At 38.2% G+C, this 15,562-nt stretch overlaps 1 protein-coding gene across 1 annotated transcript; it reads left to right on the forward strand.

Moving 5' to 3' along the window:
* Nucleotides 1-431: 431 nt before the first annotated feature.
* LOC103781413 (neurotrypsin-like) lies at nucleotides 432-14,904 on the forward strand (the record flags this gene model as incomplete). The annotated part of the gene is made up of 6 exons (XM_008949129.1): nucleotides 432-580; nucleotides 1,222-1,427; nucleotides 1,835-1,913; nucleotides 3,941-4,063; nucleotides 12,165-12,445; nucleotides 14,597-14,904. Coding segments are annotated over 6 exons (1,146 nt in total), but the record flags the coding sequence as incomplete, so codon positions are not given.
* Between the last annotated feature and the right edge of the window lie 658 nt (nucleotides 14,905-15,562).

Here is a 15,562-nt window from a genome sequence, read left to right on the forward strand (position 1 = left end):
CTAAGTTTCCCCTTTCATCTTTGTCTGTCCTACATCTCCTTCACATAAAATATTTACATATGCAACCTCACAGATGTCCAAGTATTTGAGATTTATCTGGTAAGCCAATGCAGGCAGTGCCTTTATTAAGTAGCTGGTAAGAGTCTGCAGAGACAATTCTATACTAAACTACAATAAATACTTTCCTGGGAAAGGCTAAGAATATTGTGATCATTCACAACAAAGTAGTTTTCGATACCCTGAGGAGCTTCAGCGCAATGCCCTGAAGGAGAAACTTTGGGTTTTTTTTTGATACAGAGATACCAAAACCAGGTAAGAATTTGCAACGAATGCTTGTACTATCTCACTACTTTGTAACAGTATACAGAGACATGTCAGCTGCTGACAGGTATTGGAGAGCTGGACATTATTTTGCCGTTATCTCTAATCAGAATACAGTTCACAAAAGAAAAATATTTGGAGCAAGAAGAGGCACATTGCTTGTGATAGACAAGTTAAATCATACTAAACCTGTTAGGCAAAGATTGTCCTATACTGGTCTCAAAGTCAGTGAAGGCTTTGCATTATCTGGTAAATACAGGTAAGCTGTCGAAGTTCAAAACGTGTCAGGACAGCTGAGCTATTAGGGGGTTCCTCCCAGGAAAAGGCGGGTGCTGACACAGAACTGGGTTCGGCCTTTCTCCAGTTACATTACAGTTCTAGAACTTAGCTGTGGGGTGCACTTCAAAAGTGGCACAGTAATGAAATATGTTAATAACTATCAACAACCAATGGATCTGTAAATCATAGCTCCTACTAGAGTGCAGGCATACTCTATTTAACTGGCACATCTTTCTGAGGGAATCAGACCAGAACAAATTATTTTTAGCATTCACAGATGCTGATTTTATGAGGATTAAAGAGATTATGAAAAAACAGCTTTTAAATATTTTGCTTTATAGGTACTTGGAATGCAGTTGCAATGTAACATATTTTGCATCCTGCCTTCTACCTAAATACATAAAAACTCTCTTCAAGCATTAATAACTGCAGTGATTTTGTTGCACTTTTTTCTGCATACCAGAGCAACAAGGGCAATGAGAGGAAAAATTGTTGTGTGAATCATGACAGAACTTGGAATAAAACTTCAGTGTCTTCCACTACTCACTCTGAAATAAATTTGAGTAAAATGTAGAATAATGCCTCAAAATGTTTAATAAAAAAACTATTCTGTGTTTCCAGAGGCCCAGCTAGAGCAAGGACAATGGCATATTTTGGGGAGGGCAAAGGCCCGATCCACGTGGATAATGTGAAGTGCACAGGCAATGAGAGATCCCTGGCAGACTGCATCAAGCAGGACATTGGGATGCACAACTGCCGTCACAGTGAGGACGCAGGGGTGATCTGTGACCACCTGAGCAAGAAGGCCTCCGGGAACAGCAATAAAGGTGAAGCCTGTTGTGAGTGGCAGACCAACAGGTTTGGATGGGGAAGTGTCACGGTAGGAAGAGGTGGATGTAAACAATCCCACCTCACAGGGGAAACAGTTATATCAGCAGAATTACAGAAACAAAAGCAGTGGGAAATGAAGTAAGGAAGAATCCTATAAAAATCCTACACTTGAGAAGCAGAGCACAAATGTGTAAATTGCTCTGTAATCACAGAATTTCTCAGTTAAAAAGAATTTCTGAGATAATTTACAGTATTTCCCTGCAAAATTTGCTTGTTAAAAACTACCATGAAACACAGAGTAAATTCAGCCTTCATGTTATTATTTTTTATGTTAAATCTCATTGAAGATTGGCTACTTTTCATTTTGAGTTTAATGCTGTATACATCTCCCTTTCTGATTTAGATTCTCTTGCTTCTGTTTGTGGACTGAGGTTACTGCATCGTCGACAAAAGCGAATAATTGGTGGGAAAAATTCTTTACGGTAAATATTTGCTGAAGACAAGTGATTTTGAATATAAGCTTCTAAGATGTGTATTTGTTGTAAGAGGTTTGCCTAATTTATGGTTTTATTGTAGGCTTGTTTGTCTTTTTGCTGGTTGTGAGGTAGAAGCAGAAATATATTCAAAGGAAATTTGGTAGGAAACTAAAAATTATTCATTGATAAATAACTTGCAGCATTAGTTGAAAATCTGTAGATGCTTATGTGTTTAGCCTTTGGCTAGTTTACATTTCTTACTTTCAAAACAGCCACTTCTTCCCAAAGCACACCTTGATATAAGGATGTGAGTTATATGAAGAGCGCTACCAATAGTTTACAAGGTTTTGAATGCTACCTACACTGAAAAAAAAGGCCTGGGTACGATTCACTGCTCAAGGCCTGATTTTCCATCACAAAATAAGCCTCTCTGATGATGACACAGCTATAAACTCAGGCTTTTTGTTAACACTTTGTTCCTAGCTTTTAATTACATTTTTACACTTAGTTAAAGAGATTAACTGAATACTACTGCCCCTAAATACTACACCTAAATGCTAAAATAGGAAGTAGAGGCTTTATTTTATTAACGGAAACTTACAAAAGGGATTGTGAAAAAATACACTTACTCTCATTACATATCACTGTGCAACCTAACCTATTTCAAAGTACATGCACAGCATTCATCAATCCTTTTCAAAGAAGACACTGCCTAAGTGGAGGAGCTTCAAAGAACAGTGACAAGAGGGAGCCCAGAAAAACATTTAGATGCAGCCAGCTAGAGCAAAGTAGGATTACTTACCTTAGTAAGGAGACAAATGAGAATAATAAATAATGCATTACACAGAAAAAGAAGATCAAGATTTATTGTCTTGGGAGTATGTGAACAGAGGACACTGGAAGAAATGAAACAGTGACAAATAATGGATTGCACAATTAAGTCGGAGCAAGAAACCTGATCTTGTAGGCACATCAGGTGAAGCAAAAAGGTCAGAGAAATCCAATAGTGCACTTAGAAATGTTTCAAGATCAGGAAAAGGAACATATGAACAGTATCAGAAAACACCTCACTGTCACAAGAAGTCATTAAGACAAAGAACTTGAGAAAAAAGATCTGGATACTCACATACATATCAGGAAATCCAAAGCTGTCCAAATTACCCCATTTTGGAAAGACATATTAAATCCCATCTTCCAAAACTTATAAATGTCTAAATTGTTTTATGCTTTATGGGAACTAAATTCCTCCATTTTGTTCTAAAATATTTTGCACTGGCAACCCTGAGATAGGATGCTGGACCAGATGATGCTGGGCAGCTCTTGTACTCCAGGATACCTATACAAGTTGACAGTGGTCAGGAAACACCTAAGCTTGCCTGAGGCTTAATTCTTGGCTGCTGCTGTTGCTTACAGGTGCATCTCTCTCCCCGTTTCTTTCTGATTCTGTTTTGCTAGTCTGTTAAATAATAATCCAGCCTGGCAAATCTGCTATACAAAACAGTTGATCACAAGCTGAAAAGGTGCTCATCTATTACTTGTGGTTTCTAACAGTTGTTTTAGAGGTCTTGGTTTGCCAGCTTGCCTTTCCAAACTGCTCAGAAGCGACCAACATATGAACACAGACAGGACAGGATGCTGGGTTAAGCTTTTCAAGAAATTCCCTTCTTCCCCCTTCTCCAGCTGACAGGAAATTTCTGGTTTGTTGGCTTGGAAGGTATTTGGCAAGGAACCCACAGAATGTACTTCTGGCACAATGAATGCAATCTGAGAAGGGAAAATGAAAATAATTGATAGTGGGAGGAAGCACTCAGAGTGCTTGATGCCCAAACAACCGTAAAGTAAACCTGGCCATTGTTAAATGGAATTCTGAATGCTGCAGGAATATAAAGGTATTCTCAACTGTTAATTAATTACACATTTTGGAAGCTACACCACTCAAAGAAACTAAACAGGATTTACATTCAAGGTAACTGACAGGCTACCCTACTTTTCCACTGCTGTACCCTGAGCACACTGTCTCCTCTCCTCTGTAGGGGAGGCTGGCCATGGCAGGTTGCACTCCGACTAAAATCTTCTCATGGTGATGGAAGACTCTTATGTGGTGCTACACTCATCAGCAGCTGCTGGGTCCTCACTGCTGCACATTGCTTTAAAAGGTAGGTCTCTTTTCAATACTGAAGTGTATTTTCAAACTTTTGTTGTTTTGGGTGTAGGCAAAAATACTCCAGTTCAAGCCCACGGAAAACTGTTCCAAAGAGCTGGCCTTTGGTTTAAAAAAACCCTACCAATCAACCCCTTTTCCCTCCAAATAAAAATAAAAAAAAAACCCTAATAAAAAAAGAATAATGTATAATAATAAAAACATAATAATATAATAATAAAAATAACAAACATTGAAATTATTCAGGATGTCATCATTCACAAGATTTATATTCATAACTTCAGCATGTCTATGAAAAGATACAGACAATACTTCTGACATTTTAACACAACTTCCTGTTCTAACAAAACTGCAGCTTATGGCTTTCAGGCTATAATGAAGACAACTGAGCAAAAATCAAACACAGGAACTATAGTATTTAATTATTTTTGGTACTCATAGATATTGGTAGTGATAGTCATTCTTAGAGTAACACTCCACAAAGTAGATGAACTAGTCCCCCCAAAACCCATTTTAGGGTAAAGCACTCATGTATTTTGCAGAGTCTAACAGTAAAGTAAATCTGTACACTGGATGCTAGTGAGACCAAGCTGTTTTACTTATTCTTCTCAACTAGTCTGGGGGAACTGCCTTACTGCTATCTCACATAAAAAATTGTCTTTTGCAGCCATCTAAACAAAGGTCCCATCCCCTTTAACAAAGGAATTGTCTAAGCAGTTACACTGGTAAAATTCTCTGACGCTGGCCTCTAATAAAACTAAGCCAAATTTAGCTCCTTTCCAAATGTTTAGCAACTGGTTTGCAAGTTATGCTCCCTTGTAAATCACATTTGATCTTCCTAGTCTAACTTCTGCAGTGCTCAGTATTAAGCGATTATCTAGGGTTTTTAAATGTCTTTTTCCATTTTTTTCAGAAACATATTCTGTTACTGGTAATTCTCCTACTCAGGTTTTATGGTATCCCCCCTTCAGTAATTCTGCTGTCAGAAATTGCTGATGAAGTTATTATACATGCTTTTTACAGTTACATGCTGCTGATGAAGTTACTATAGTACAAAAGCATCAACTTGCACGGTAGGGAAGCTGGTCTAGCATTTTAAGCTTTCAGCAGCAATTATTTCATTGGAATCCTTACAAAAAGCTGCAGTATGGGCTGGAATAAAAGCACAGAAGAACGGCATTGCAGTTTTGAGAATATTTGCTAGAATTCGATCAAGTGGGCTGCAAATATTCTAACTTTGGACTTTGAGCCTTTCCTTTTGCACACTAATAACCAGAAACAAGAGTCAGATATACTTTTACTTGAATGGTGTTACTTTGCTTAGTGCCAGATGCACATTTTTTTCACTTTCATGTTTCATGAAAAAAAATGAAGGACTTATCTTGGTAATATTTCAAGCTGAAACAGTCAAATTCAATAAAATTTCTGCCTGCTTGAACTGATGTCACAGTTTTTCCTGTAGAACTTTGAAAGCACTTTAGCTGCAGTCATCAAAGTTCATAGACAATGGCTTCCTCTTCCGCTGTTCATCATCTTAGTTATTACTAAGGATGCAGTTTACGCTTTGATTAACGACATAAAAGCAAAACACTCTGTCCTGTTATTCTCCCTTGAAGATCCTCTCCAGGAAAGGAGAAGGGAGATCACAGGAAGCCAGTTATATTTTCTGTGTGCAAATCAAGATCCAAGTTACCTAACTCTTTGCCTTATTACAATGATTTCTCAAAGTTTAGTGAAATAAGTGACTATTTGTTGCACTGCTGCAGCATATTCTGGCAGTAAGCAGTCCCACAGAAATCATAACTGTCTCTTCCAGGGGCTTGCTGACATAGCTGGGGCTCCAGGTCATGCCTGAATGTGCTGCCTAAGTGCCCATTTTGGATGCTTTTCTGAACACCCATGATGGGGCAGCAGCATGGCTGGAGAACTGTACACTGGGACACTTCCACATTGGTACAGCCACTCGAGGGTCTGTTACAGGCTATTCTGAAACTGTAATGTGGGCTCAGGGACCAAAGTACTGTTGTGCCCCAGACACTGCATTTAAAACTGTGCAACCTAGATCTAAACACAAAATTCTGGCAGCCTGTGGACGCATTACTGTTTACTGTAAAAGACAGAAGGCAGCTTTAGCTCTAAGCAGATGGGCAGACTGGGCTGAACTTGCTCTAATGATCTCAGAGTGATTTTAAGGGGCTAGGTTTCCAAGAGCTATCTATAGATCAAGCGCCTTCTTCACATATTTTCCAGAGATGAAGAAGAGAAAGGCCAGTATACAATATCTCACATCCTGGAAATGAGAACACTGCTTCAGTAAAAAAAGTGGTCTCTCTCATACTATGGACAGACACTAAATACAGTTTTATGCACAATGATTGGAATTGTTCACCAGTACTATAGCAGCATTACTGGGTTTTGTAATTTCACAGACATGATTTAGATCAAAAAAAAATGTTTGAAGCTCTTTTTCCTTCTGTAACTCGCCCATCTTATTAACAAGTTTTGTCCTGAGTGGTTCTGGCAGCTACTGGGAATTTGTAGGTCTGTATATAAAAAAAAATAAAATAAAATAAAAAAAAATTAACTTTGGATAATGAGAAATATGAGGCATAGAAAAGGAAATGATAATGACCGTGATGTAATTTTTGGAAATACTGTGTTACTTGAAACTTTGTACTGTTCTAATAATATAGCTTTTATTTAAGTGCTGCTTTAGTCATTCCTGAATGCCTGTGTATACTTCAACAGGGTCCTGGTAATTCTGTTTTGAGAACTAGGGACTCTGAGCCATAGTGAAACCAAATACGTAGTAAGACACTAGAAACCAAAGCAGACAGCAGAATTAAAATCCATTTTCTCAAATTTAGCATGAATGGTGAAATGAATTCAGGTGTGCCTTCATTGTTAGTACAGTACTTGACTGGCAGCAGGATGGCATTAGTGTAGTGGGTCATTACTAGTCCATCCTCCAGCTGGCTGGGAAGTAACCTTTCTAGGAAGTGCTAAGGTCAGCATTGCCAGGCTGCACTAGAGCATAAAGTCACGCCCAGCCCAGCTCTCCAACACACAGATAACACTCTGAAAGCAACATCATTTTCTACCAATGAAGCACTGCTAGACTCCTCCTCTGCTTCCACTCTTCAAGTGTGATGTGAGTGTGGTGGTTCTCTCCCATTTCATAGGTGACTCCTAGGTGAGGAAGACAACATCCCTAACCTAAATTACTCTGCCTTTTTTATGTATTGATGCTATACTACAATGTTTCCACATTTGGCAAATACCAGCTACTACCAGGGAAGAAATACTTGTCTACAGATGAAAAAAAAAATCAGTTTAAGATTGTGCGTGAATGTGCCCACAAACAGGGTAAATTGTGCAAAGATTGATCATTAAGCTTCTCACTAGAAGCCTTGTAGCCATTGAAGTTTCATAAATTTGCATGAGAAGCAGCACTTATCTTTCTATTAAATGTTTAAAATCAGTACTTTTAATTAAGATAAGCTTTCCTGGATCTCCTTTTGTCACTATTCTGTTACAAATGACCATCATCCATAACACAGGAAAACAGCAGGAACCTATCAAAGGGAACACTTCCTTTTGTCAAAATCGAGGATGTGACATAAAATAGAATCAGCAATTTTTCTACTATACTATCTGATAGAGGGCAGACAGGACAGCACTCGTGCTCACTAGTCACAAACCACTTTCCTTCATGCTTAGGCTTACAAATCAGAATAATCAAAAATCAAGTTCATTTGATTAATAAATCAGTTTAGGAAGGAAGCATGTTCATTTCTCATCTAAATTGGAAACACCTAATACATTTGTGACTGTAGTACTAGGTAAAAAAAAAGGAAAAAAAGAAAATACCACACAACCCCTTTCCCTCTCAAATTGTATTTGACTAAAGGTAATGGATACATTATATGGTAAATCCTGGAACTGATGTCCTGGATAAGGCCTGTAATCTAAACTGCACAGACACCTATTACATTTAAAAAGTTAAAGCAAAGAAAGATTTATACCATGTAAAATCACCTTTCTCCACTCAAGAATCAGATTTGCATCACACCACTGATAATGCACATCTACAAAGCACCATGATTGTCTTTGTTTAGATACACAAAACCTGTATGCCAGTGTACACAATGGTTAACTTAGATGGGCAAATATTTACTGAAGGTAGAAGGCAAGAAAGCTTTCATAATCCAGAGACTACCAGTATAGCACTAATACATGGTTTGCTGCACAGAGCAAAAAGTGCATCTAAAAATTATGAGGGTATTTTCCAAAATACCTTTTGGAAATATTTTTGGCAGTTGTCAGGCAGATAGATATATATAATGTTAATGACCTTGTACAATTGTATTCCACTGTGATGCTCCGACGTGTACCAAAAACTGTTAAAATATTGCTTTCAAACATTCAAAGATTGTATCTAGCAACACATTCTAGGGTACTGAACCCCATTTATGATAGGTTCTAAAGGCAATGAGGTCACCAGTTATAAACAATTGTTATAACTTATCAAAAATATATTTTGAGGGGTTTTAAACCCACTGATTTTGCCCGGGATGAAAACACCCCCAGCGGGACCCCCGTATTACCTGCAGGCCGCCTCTTCAGCGAAGAGGAGGACAGTGGCGAGTAAAGGAGGGATGGGCAATGATCGCTTTCTTCCAAAAGAAAAGGTTTTAATAACATGAAAATAACAAACAAAAAACACCTGAGGCAGGCACTGAAACAGCACCCACCCCAGTGGAGAAGCGACAGAGCGTGTGGCCTTGGGGCCAGGGGTTTTTAACAGCTAGGCAGGTGCGTTTACAAAGGCATTGTCCTGTAAGGATACACGGATGGGTTACCTACAGGTCAGGGGTCCAATGGGTGTTAGGGGATTGGTCTTGTGGTGGCTAAGCCAGCCACAACCTGGGAAAGATGGAAAATTCTGGATGTGTGCCCACGTCTGGGGACAAAGGGGTAACAGAAACCTCTGTCTCCAGGAGGCACACTGTAACACAATTGCTGTAGCAAAAATTATCAAACTACTTAAGATTCCTGAACTGTCAAAGGAAACACCGTAATTGTACTTATTTGGCTTAGCTGCTATTTGGCTTAGCTGCTGTGTCACTTAAATTAAGTAGAACATCATCATGTAGTTAAATTTAAGCATGAAAATGTATTGGAGATGTCAGTAACAAAAACAGCTCTTCCACTTACTTTAGGGTGGGGTTGTATGTAAGAATAATTAAAATGAAAACAATAAAGCCATTTTACTGCAGTAGTAACTAAAGTACTTTCTTTTCTGTATCAAATTTCTTTTCTAATTTAATCTGAGGAAAACAGATCAAAGTCGTCTAATGCATTAGTCAAGACTGTAATCTCAGCCTGGCAAGACAGGAGTAGCTAGTTCGGAGTGACCCGTCCCAGTGTTACTACACTCTTCATGTTCTGAGCATTAAATCTGCTCTGTAAATAGATCTTGTAAAAGTGACAGACCGGTTGATGCTGCACACCATGACCCTTCATCTACCTGCCTCTGCACTGACCTCGTCCCCCATAGAGAGTGGCACAGGATTGTGCCGCCAGTGTGTAAAATGTTCTAGAAGTGGGTGTTTTAATCCTCTGTTTTACAAGGTTCACAGAGGACCAAGGCACTGATTAGCTTATGTAATAAAATGAGTTACCAGGGTCTGTTTGGTTTTCAGCTTATCCAGACTGCTTCATATCCGATAGTAGCATGCTTCCTGTTAAACAGTCAACATTACAGGTACTTCCATGAAAAAGATGGCCAAGTGACCAACACACTTGCCTTTGGTTTAGCAGTTTCTCTTCCTGCAGCCAATTCAGAAATTTTTAAGCTGTATTGCTAGGAAATACATGCTTGACTCCATGTGAAGAAACAAATGGCCTTTTTATATATGTAAATGCCAAACTGCAGATGAAACCTCCTGCAGAACACAACATTGAACTAAGGAATCAGATTAATTTCCCTACTTATATATTCCATAACTAGAGAAGTAAAAAATACTTTCCTCCCTAACTTGTATCTTTATATGAAAATATGTTTCTACTTTGAATGCTATGGTTTTGCCAAAGCATTCCTGAAAATTTTTGCTCACAGGTCACAAAAATCTGCTTTCAAGTCTGTCTATATGTAAACATGCTAAATTAAACTCTGCATTGTAGTTTCTAGAAGTTCCCAGAAGCAATAGCAAGCAAATACATAAAACCTATTCAGTACAAACTGGTACTGAAATGTACCAAGCAATTTACTGTAAAGATGCACATCTTCATAAAAAAGTCACTTTCACATAAAATCATAGTAGAAGAAAGTCATGCTAAGTAACGCCTGTACTATATAGTATTTTAACGCACTGCAGATGCGTGTAGCCTTACTCCTAGCTGTAACTCCAGAAACTAGTTAAGACCTAATAGCCTTTCTTAACCTGAAGAATCTCCTTAAAGGCAAGAAAAATAAAAGCGATTTATCATGTGCCAACCCTCCATGGAATTTTGCATTTGTTTTGTCAGGAGAAGAATCAACTGTGAAGTCTTAGCTTTTAAAATTAGCAAAACCACACAAGATGATCTAGAAATGAGATTGTGAGATCTAATGCAAGAGAAAGAGAGATTCGAGTATTTTTTTAAAAAAAGCTCACAAAGAAATACCTCTACTCAGAACACCCGAGTCATGCTTCTGCCTTTTCTGATGTTCTTTTCCCATTCATGCTCTCATTTCTTAAAAGAAAATGCCTCGTGAAAATTGATTCAGTGATAAGTTATGAAATACTATCACTTTTGTGTTCAAAACAGATTAGTCATGTGACACATACAAGTAAATGTTTTTTCTTAAACATCTTTGACATGAACACACAGACCTACAAATTAAAACAAAACTTAAGCTTATGGTTTTTTTTTCTGGGAGAAAATAAGTGATGTATTTGGTAGAAGACACATTCCTCCATTCTCTGAGACTAAAATCAGTATTAATACTTTTTAAAACACATCGGTAAACTTGAAAAACTTAGCATCACTTGCATCTCTTCACTTCCAGCTACTATAGAACTTTGATTTCCAACCAAAAGGAAAATACAGTATCTGGAGAGTGTTTCACATAGATTGCTATGGAGGAGAACCTGGAAAAAGTATTTTGGTAGTTACTTCATTTTTCCTATACAGAAGGTCATCTTCAGATGAGTAGATGTTTGGTCATACACTGCAACTTTCTCTCCTTACAAGCCTAGAAGAGACTTGAAGACCCGAAGGAGATGTACAGAATTTGGTAAAGAAAGCTTTGCAGGCAACCAGGAATGCAACCCACAATTAGAAGAAATATTCAGTGGTACAGCTGCATTGTTCAGAAGAAATCTGTAATGTTCCTGCTTTGTCTGCTGCTACTCAAGTGAGCTTTAGTAAGCTATAGAGATCAGCACATTGCTGGCGGGTACAAACAACAACTATAGGTTAGAAGGTGACAGAACACTGTAGGGTATTTTCTGCACAGGAATTACAAATTTCCTGTTGAAAACTACAAGGGAAAGGGAGAAGTCAAAGGAAAAATATTTGGGTTAGCTTAGCTAGAGTTAAAAATAAATAAACGTACCTAACAGTATTCCCTTGTTTGCATTTTTCTGAGAAGGACTATGTGTTCTGTAATCCAAAAATCTCCAAAGGCATGCACAGAACATTGTTATTTCAGCCACAGTAATCACCTCTACAGTATCTACCATTTAGTCTATGATGTGAAAGAACCTGGGGTCATATTAGATGCAAACAAATCTAAGATTTACAGGCTTTCTGTCATTTTGACACAGGTGCTTGTGATGCACATATGCTTTGCTTTCCTTATAACTTCAGTTAATGTAAGAGTTTTTTATCAAGTTATCTAAGGTTCTAGAATTTCTCAACCTACAAAGCAAGCTTGAACTCTGATTTCAGTAATGATTTGGAGCATCACAGTGATGCTAGTACTCAGATTTTTATTCTGATGACAACAGTCTGTGCCCCCCTGACCAAATACGCTGACTGAATCTGTTTGCACGGTTAGGATCTGACCTTGCATGAGCCAGCCCTCTTTGTTTTCACCTCTATCTTAGGTATGGCAACAACACTCACAACTATGCTGTGCGAGTTGGAGACTATCACACGCTGGTACCGGAAGAGTATGAGGAAGAAATTGGAGTGCAAGAGATTGTGATGCATAAAGAGTACAGGCCTGACAGCAGTGACTATGACATTGCACTGGTGAGGCTGCAGGGGCCGGAGGAACAGTGTGCCAGATTCAGTACCCATGTCTTACCTGCTTGTTTGCCACTGAGGAGAGAGAGACCACAGAAAAGTGCACCCAACTGTTACATCACTGGATGGGGTGACACAGGTAAAAATGTTTCAATGATTTGCACCTACCAATCTCATTACCTGAAGCTGCTTATTAAAAACAAACAAACAAACAAAAAAACAAACACCAAAACACCAATCCTCAAATACTTAAAATAAGAAAATGCTCAAAACAGAGTAACTTTACACTTTTTATACAGGAGAATTTTTTCTCTCCTGATCCTTAAGCAGGAATTACAACACTTTGTTTACTGAATTTAGTTTGGAAAACGGTGATTAACCATGTCACTCTAAACCACAGAACCAGTCAGTAAAACGACCTCATTAAGATTGACAAGCATGAATGAAAAGCTTATTTGTTGCCAGGCACATCCTGCGCAGCAGCTTATCACCCCTGCCACAGAACGTAACTAACAGCTTTTTTATAGCTAAGGTTTTTAAGGTATTTACAATGAGTATTTTAGGAAGGTTTTTTAAAATGACAGTACTTCCAATAGCAAAATGGATATATAAAATATACATACTGGAACTTCAAATAATATTTTCCCAAGGAAGTGGTTGAACCACCATCCCTGGATGTATTTAAAAGCCGTCTAGATGGGGTGCTCAGGGATATGGTGTAGAAGTGGCCTGGTAGAGTTAGATAATGGTTGGACTCCACGATCTTAAAGGTCCTTTCTGACCACAGTGATTCTGTGATTTTTAGTCTCCCTTGTTACCACTGACATTTTCAATCAGCAGTGAGATTGAATTAAGAGAACATCTTGCCAAAGTTTGAGATCCACAGTGCAACCTGTGATCCAGGCGTACAGAAAAAAAAATGTCTAGTCACTTTTTAGGTCAGTATAATATTCTTCTTCTTCAAAAGTCTTTGTCCTTTGAATGTTTTACAAATTAATACCCATGTTTCATTTTCATGTTTTTATGGTGTTGAATAACAGTGCAAGACAGCAGCCACACTTGAGCCTTTGTTCCACTGACTCATTCAAACTGGCAAGGAGACAAGGCCAGACATCAGCTCTTCCTTTTTATGTGCGTTAATCTGTGCGCACAGATGTCTGGGTGACTGTACTACAATAAAGGAGATAGACTTCAAGGGTGGTTTTTTTTGCTACAAACAATTGCTAATTCATTGCCCTGCTCTGTCTAGCTTTTTACACAATTTTCTGAAATTTCTGCAATGCTGTTTACTTTGGACATCTATTTAATCAAACATTAAGCACTCCATTAATTAACTGTAATTATGGTAAGAAATTACATTATCTCAGTACTTCAGCTGAAATTTCAGACTTACTGTATGAATCACAAGTATTAAGATTTTACTTAAAAAAAAAAACAACACTGGCTTTAATTTCCCATGTTTCCAAATGAAAAAGAGGTGCAAGCTACAGAAAAAAGCCAAATTTAAATCTTGACATTTTATACGCAGAGCACTGCTTATACACTGCAAGATTCACTACAGATAAAGAAAACCAAAGGACAGGTTCTGGTCATTTCCACAAAACAAAGATTCCTTTTGTGAGGAGGCCCATTAGTTCTCTGGTACATAGAAGTTACGATGATTGTGGAAGATTCCGATGATAGTGCTGAATTCTACCAGAGTACACGCAGGCTCAGAAACGTGAGCTCATTTGTTGAGGTGACAAGCAAGCTTACATGGCCTCTCAGGGCACGAGCATGATGGTTGGCTGGATACTCCACCTGGAAGCTCACTTGTCAGGCTGAGCTAGGCTAGACTTGAACTGGTGACTTAGAGATGAAGTATTTCTACAGCTTTAGTCTCATCTCCTCAGGACTCCCCAAAAAGGCTTCTCCATTTAAGTATTAAGGTATTTATTCTTGCAGAAGACACAAAGTATGTTTGGAATAAAACAAACAAAGTCCAAAGTAAAGATACGTATTAAATTTTAAGTTGTTGTTTTTTTGTTTTTGTTTTTTTTTTTTTTTTTAAAAAGCATCTATATTCCATATTTAATTATATAGTATTTTAGTTTTATGTTTAATGCACATAAAACATATGTGCAATTGTGCAATCAAACAGTTGATTTTTTCATCACTTAAGTCTTGTTTTCAGTCATTTTATTTAATGACAAAACACTGTGAAGACTGACAGCAAAAACTGGGTCAAATCACATTTATGTCTCCAAGAGAAAGCATCATCATGAGACAATAATTTGGGTCCTCTTTTCAGGAAGGGCTTATTCAAGAACATTGCAACAGGCTGCCATCCCCTTACTTCCCAAGAGGGTATGTGAAGAGCGTTACAAAAGAAGATTCACAGGAAGAATGCTCTGTGCTGGAAACGTCCAGGAACGGAAACGTGTTGATAGCTGTCAAGGAGACAGTGGTGGACCACTGATGTGTGAACGGCCAGGGGAAAGCTGGGTTGTGTATGGTGTGACCTCCTGGGGCTATGGCTGTGGAGTGAAAGATTCGCCAGGTGTCTACACAAAAGTATCATCTTTTGTACCCTGGATTAAAAGTGTGACCAAACTATGAATGTCTGTAACGAAAACCAAACTTTGTTAATAAAGTTTGAGGCAGGAAAACTTGAACAGCGCAGACAGTGCACAGCTGGGGCCCACAATGGTGGAAACAGACACATTTTCCTGATCCATGTTTTTCTTTTTGTTAAATCCAAGCTGTATACACACAACCTTTCCAGTTAGGGATTACTATCCAATTAAATCCCTCTGTGTTAAGGAAGTTTATATATTACATGAACAAGTTACCATGTATCTAAGATAAGGGGAAAAGTGATAGCTACCCTAGGGTAACACTGGAGGACAGCTGGAGAGGTTGCTATGAGATTTCACCACTCACAGGAAGAGACTATGGTAGCTCCAAGCTTCCCTAAAATTAATTACATATCTCAAAATTAATCTCCAGTCTAGTTTATTTAATAAATTCTTGACTGCTGTTATTCCCATGATTTTACACACTGCTCTCTAATTTTGTCTCATGTCTTTAGCTAATGAGACCATTAGTAGGTTGCTTCTTGGTAAGCAATTCTGAGTAGGTATTAAACATTTGACGGAAAATAATTGTCCATCAGATCCCCATCTATTCTGATTAATAATCTCACAGCTTAGTGTGCATGAAGTACATTCCCAAGTAAAATTAGTTAGAAATTAGTTTCCCTGCAAAATCACGCACA

Source organism: Merops nubicus, unplaced genomic scaffold (genome assembly GCF_000691845.1).
Source record: "Merops nubicus isolate BGI_N331 unplaced genomic scaffold, ASM69184v1 scaffold25231, whole genome shotgun sequence".
NCBI lineage: Eukaryota > Metazoa > Chordata > Aves > Coraciiformes > Meropidae > Merops > Merops nubicus.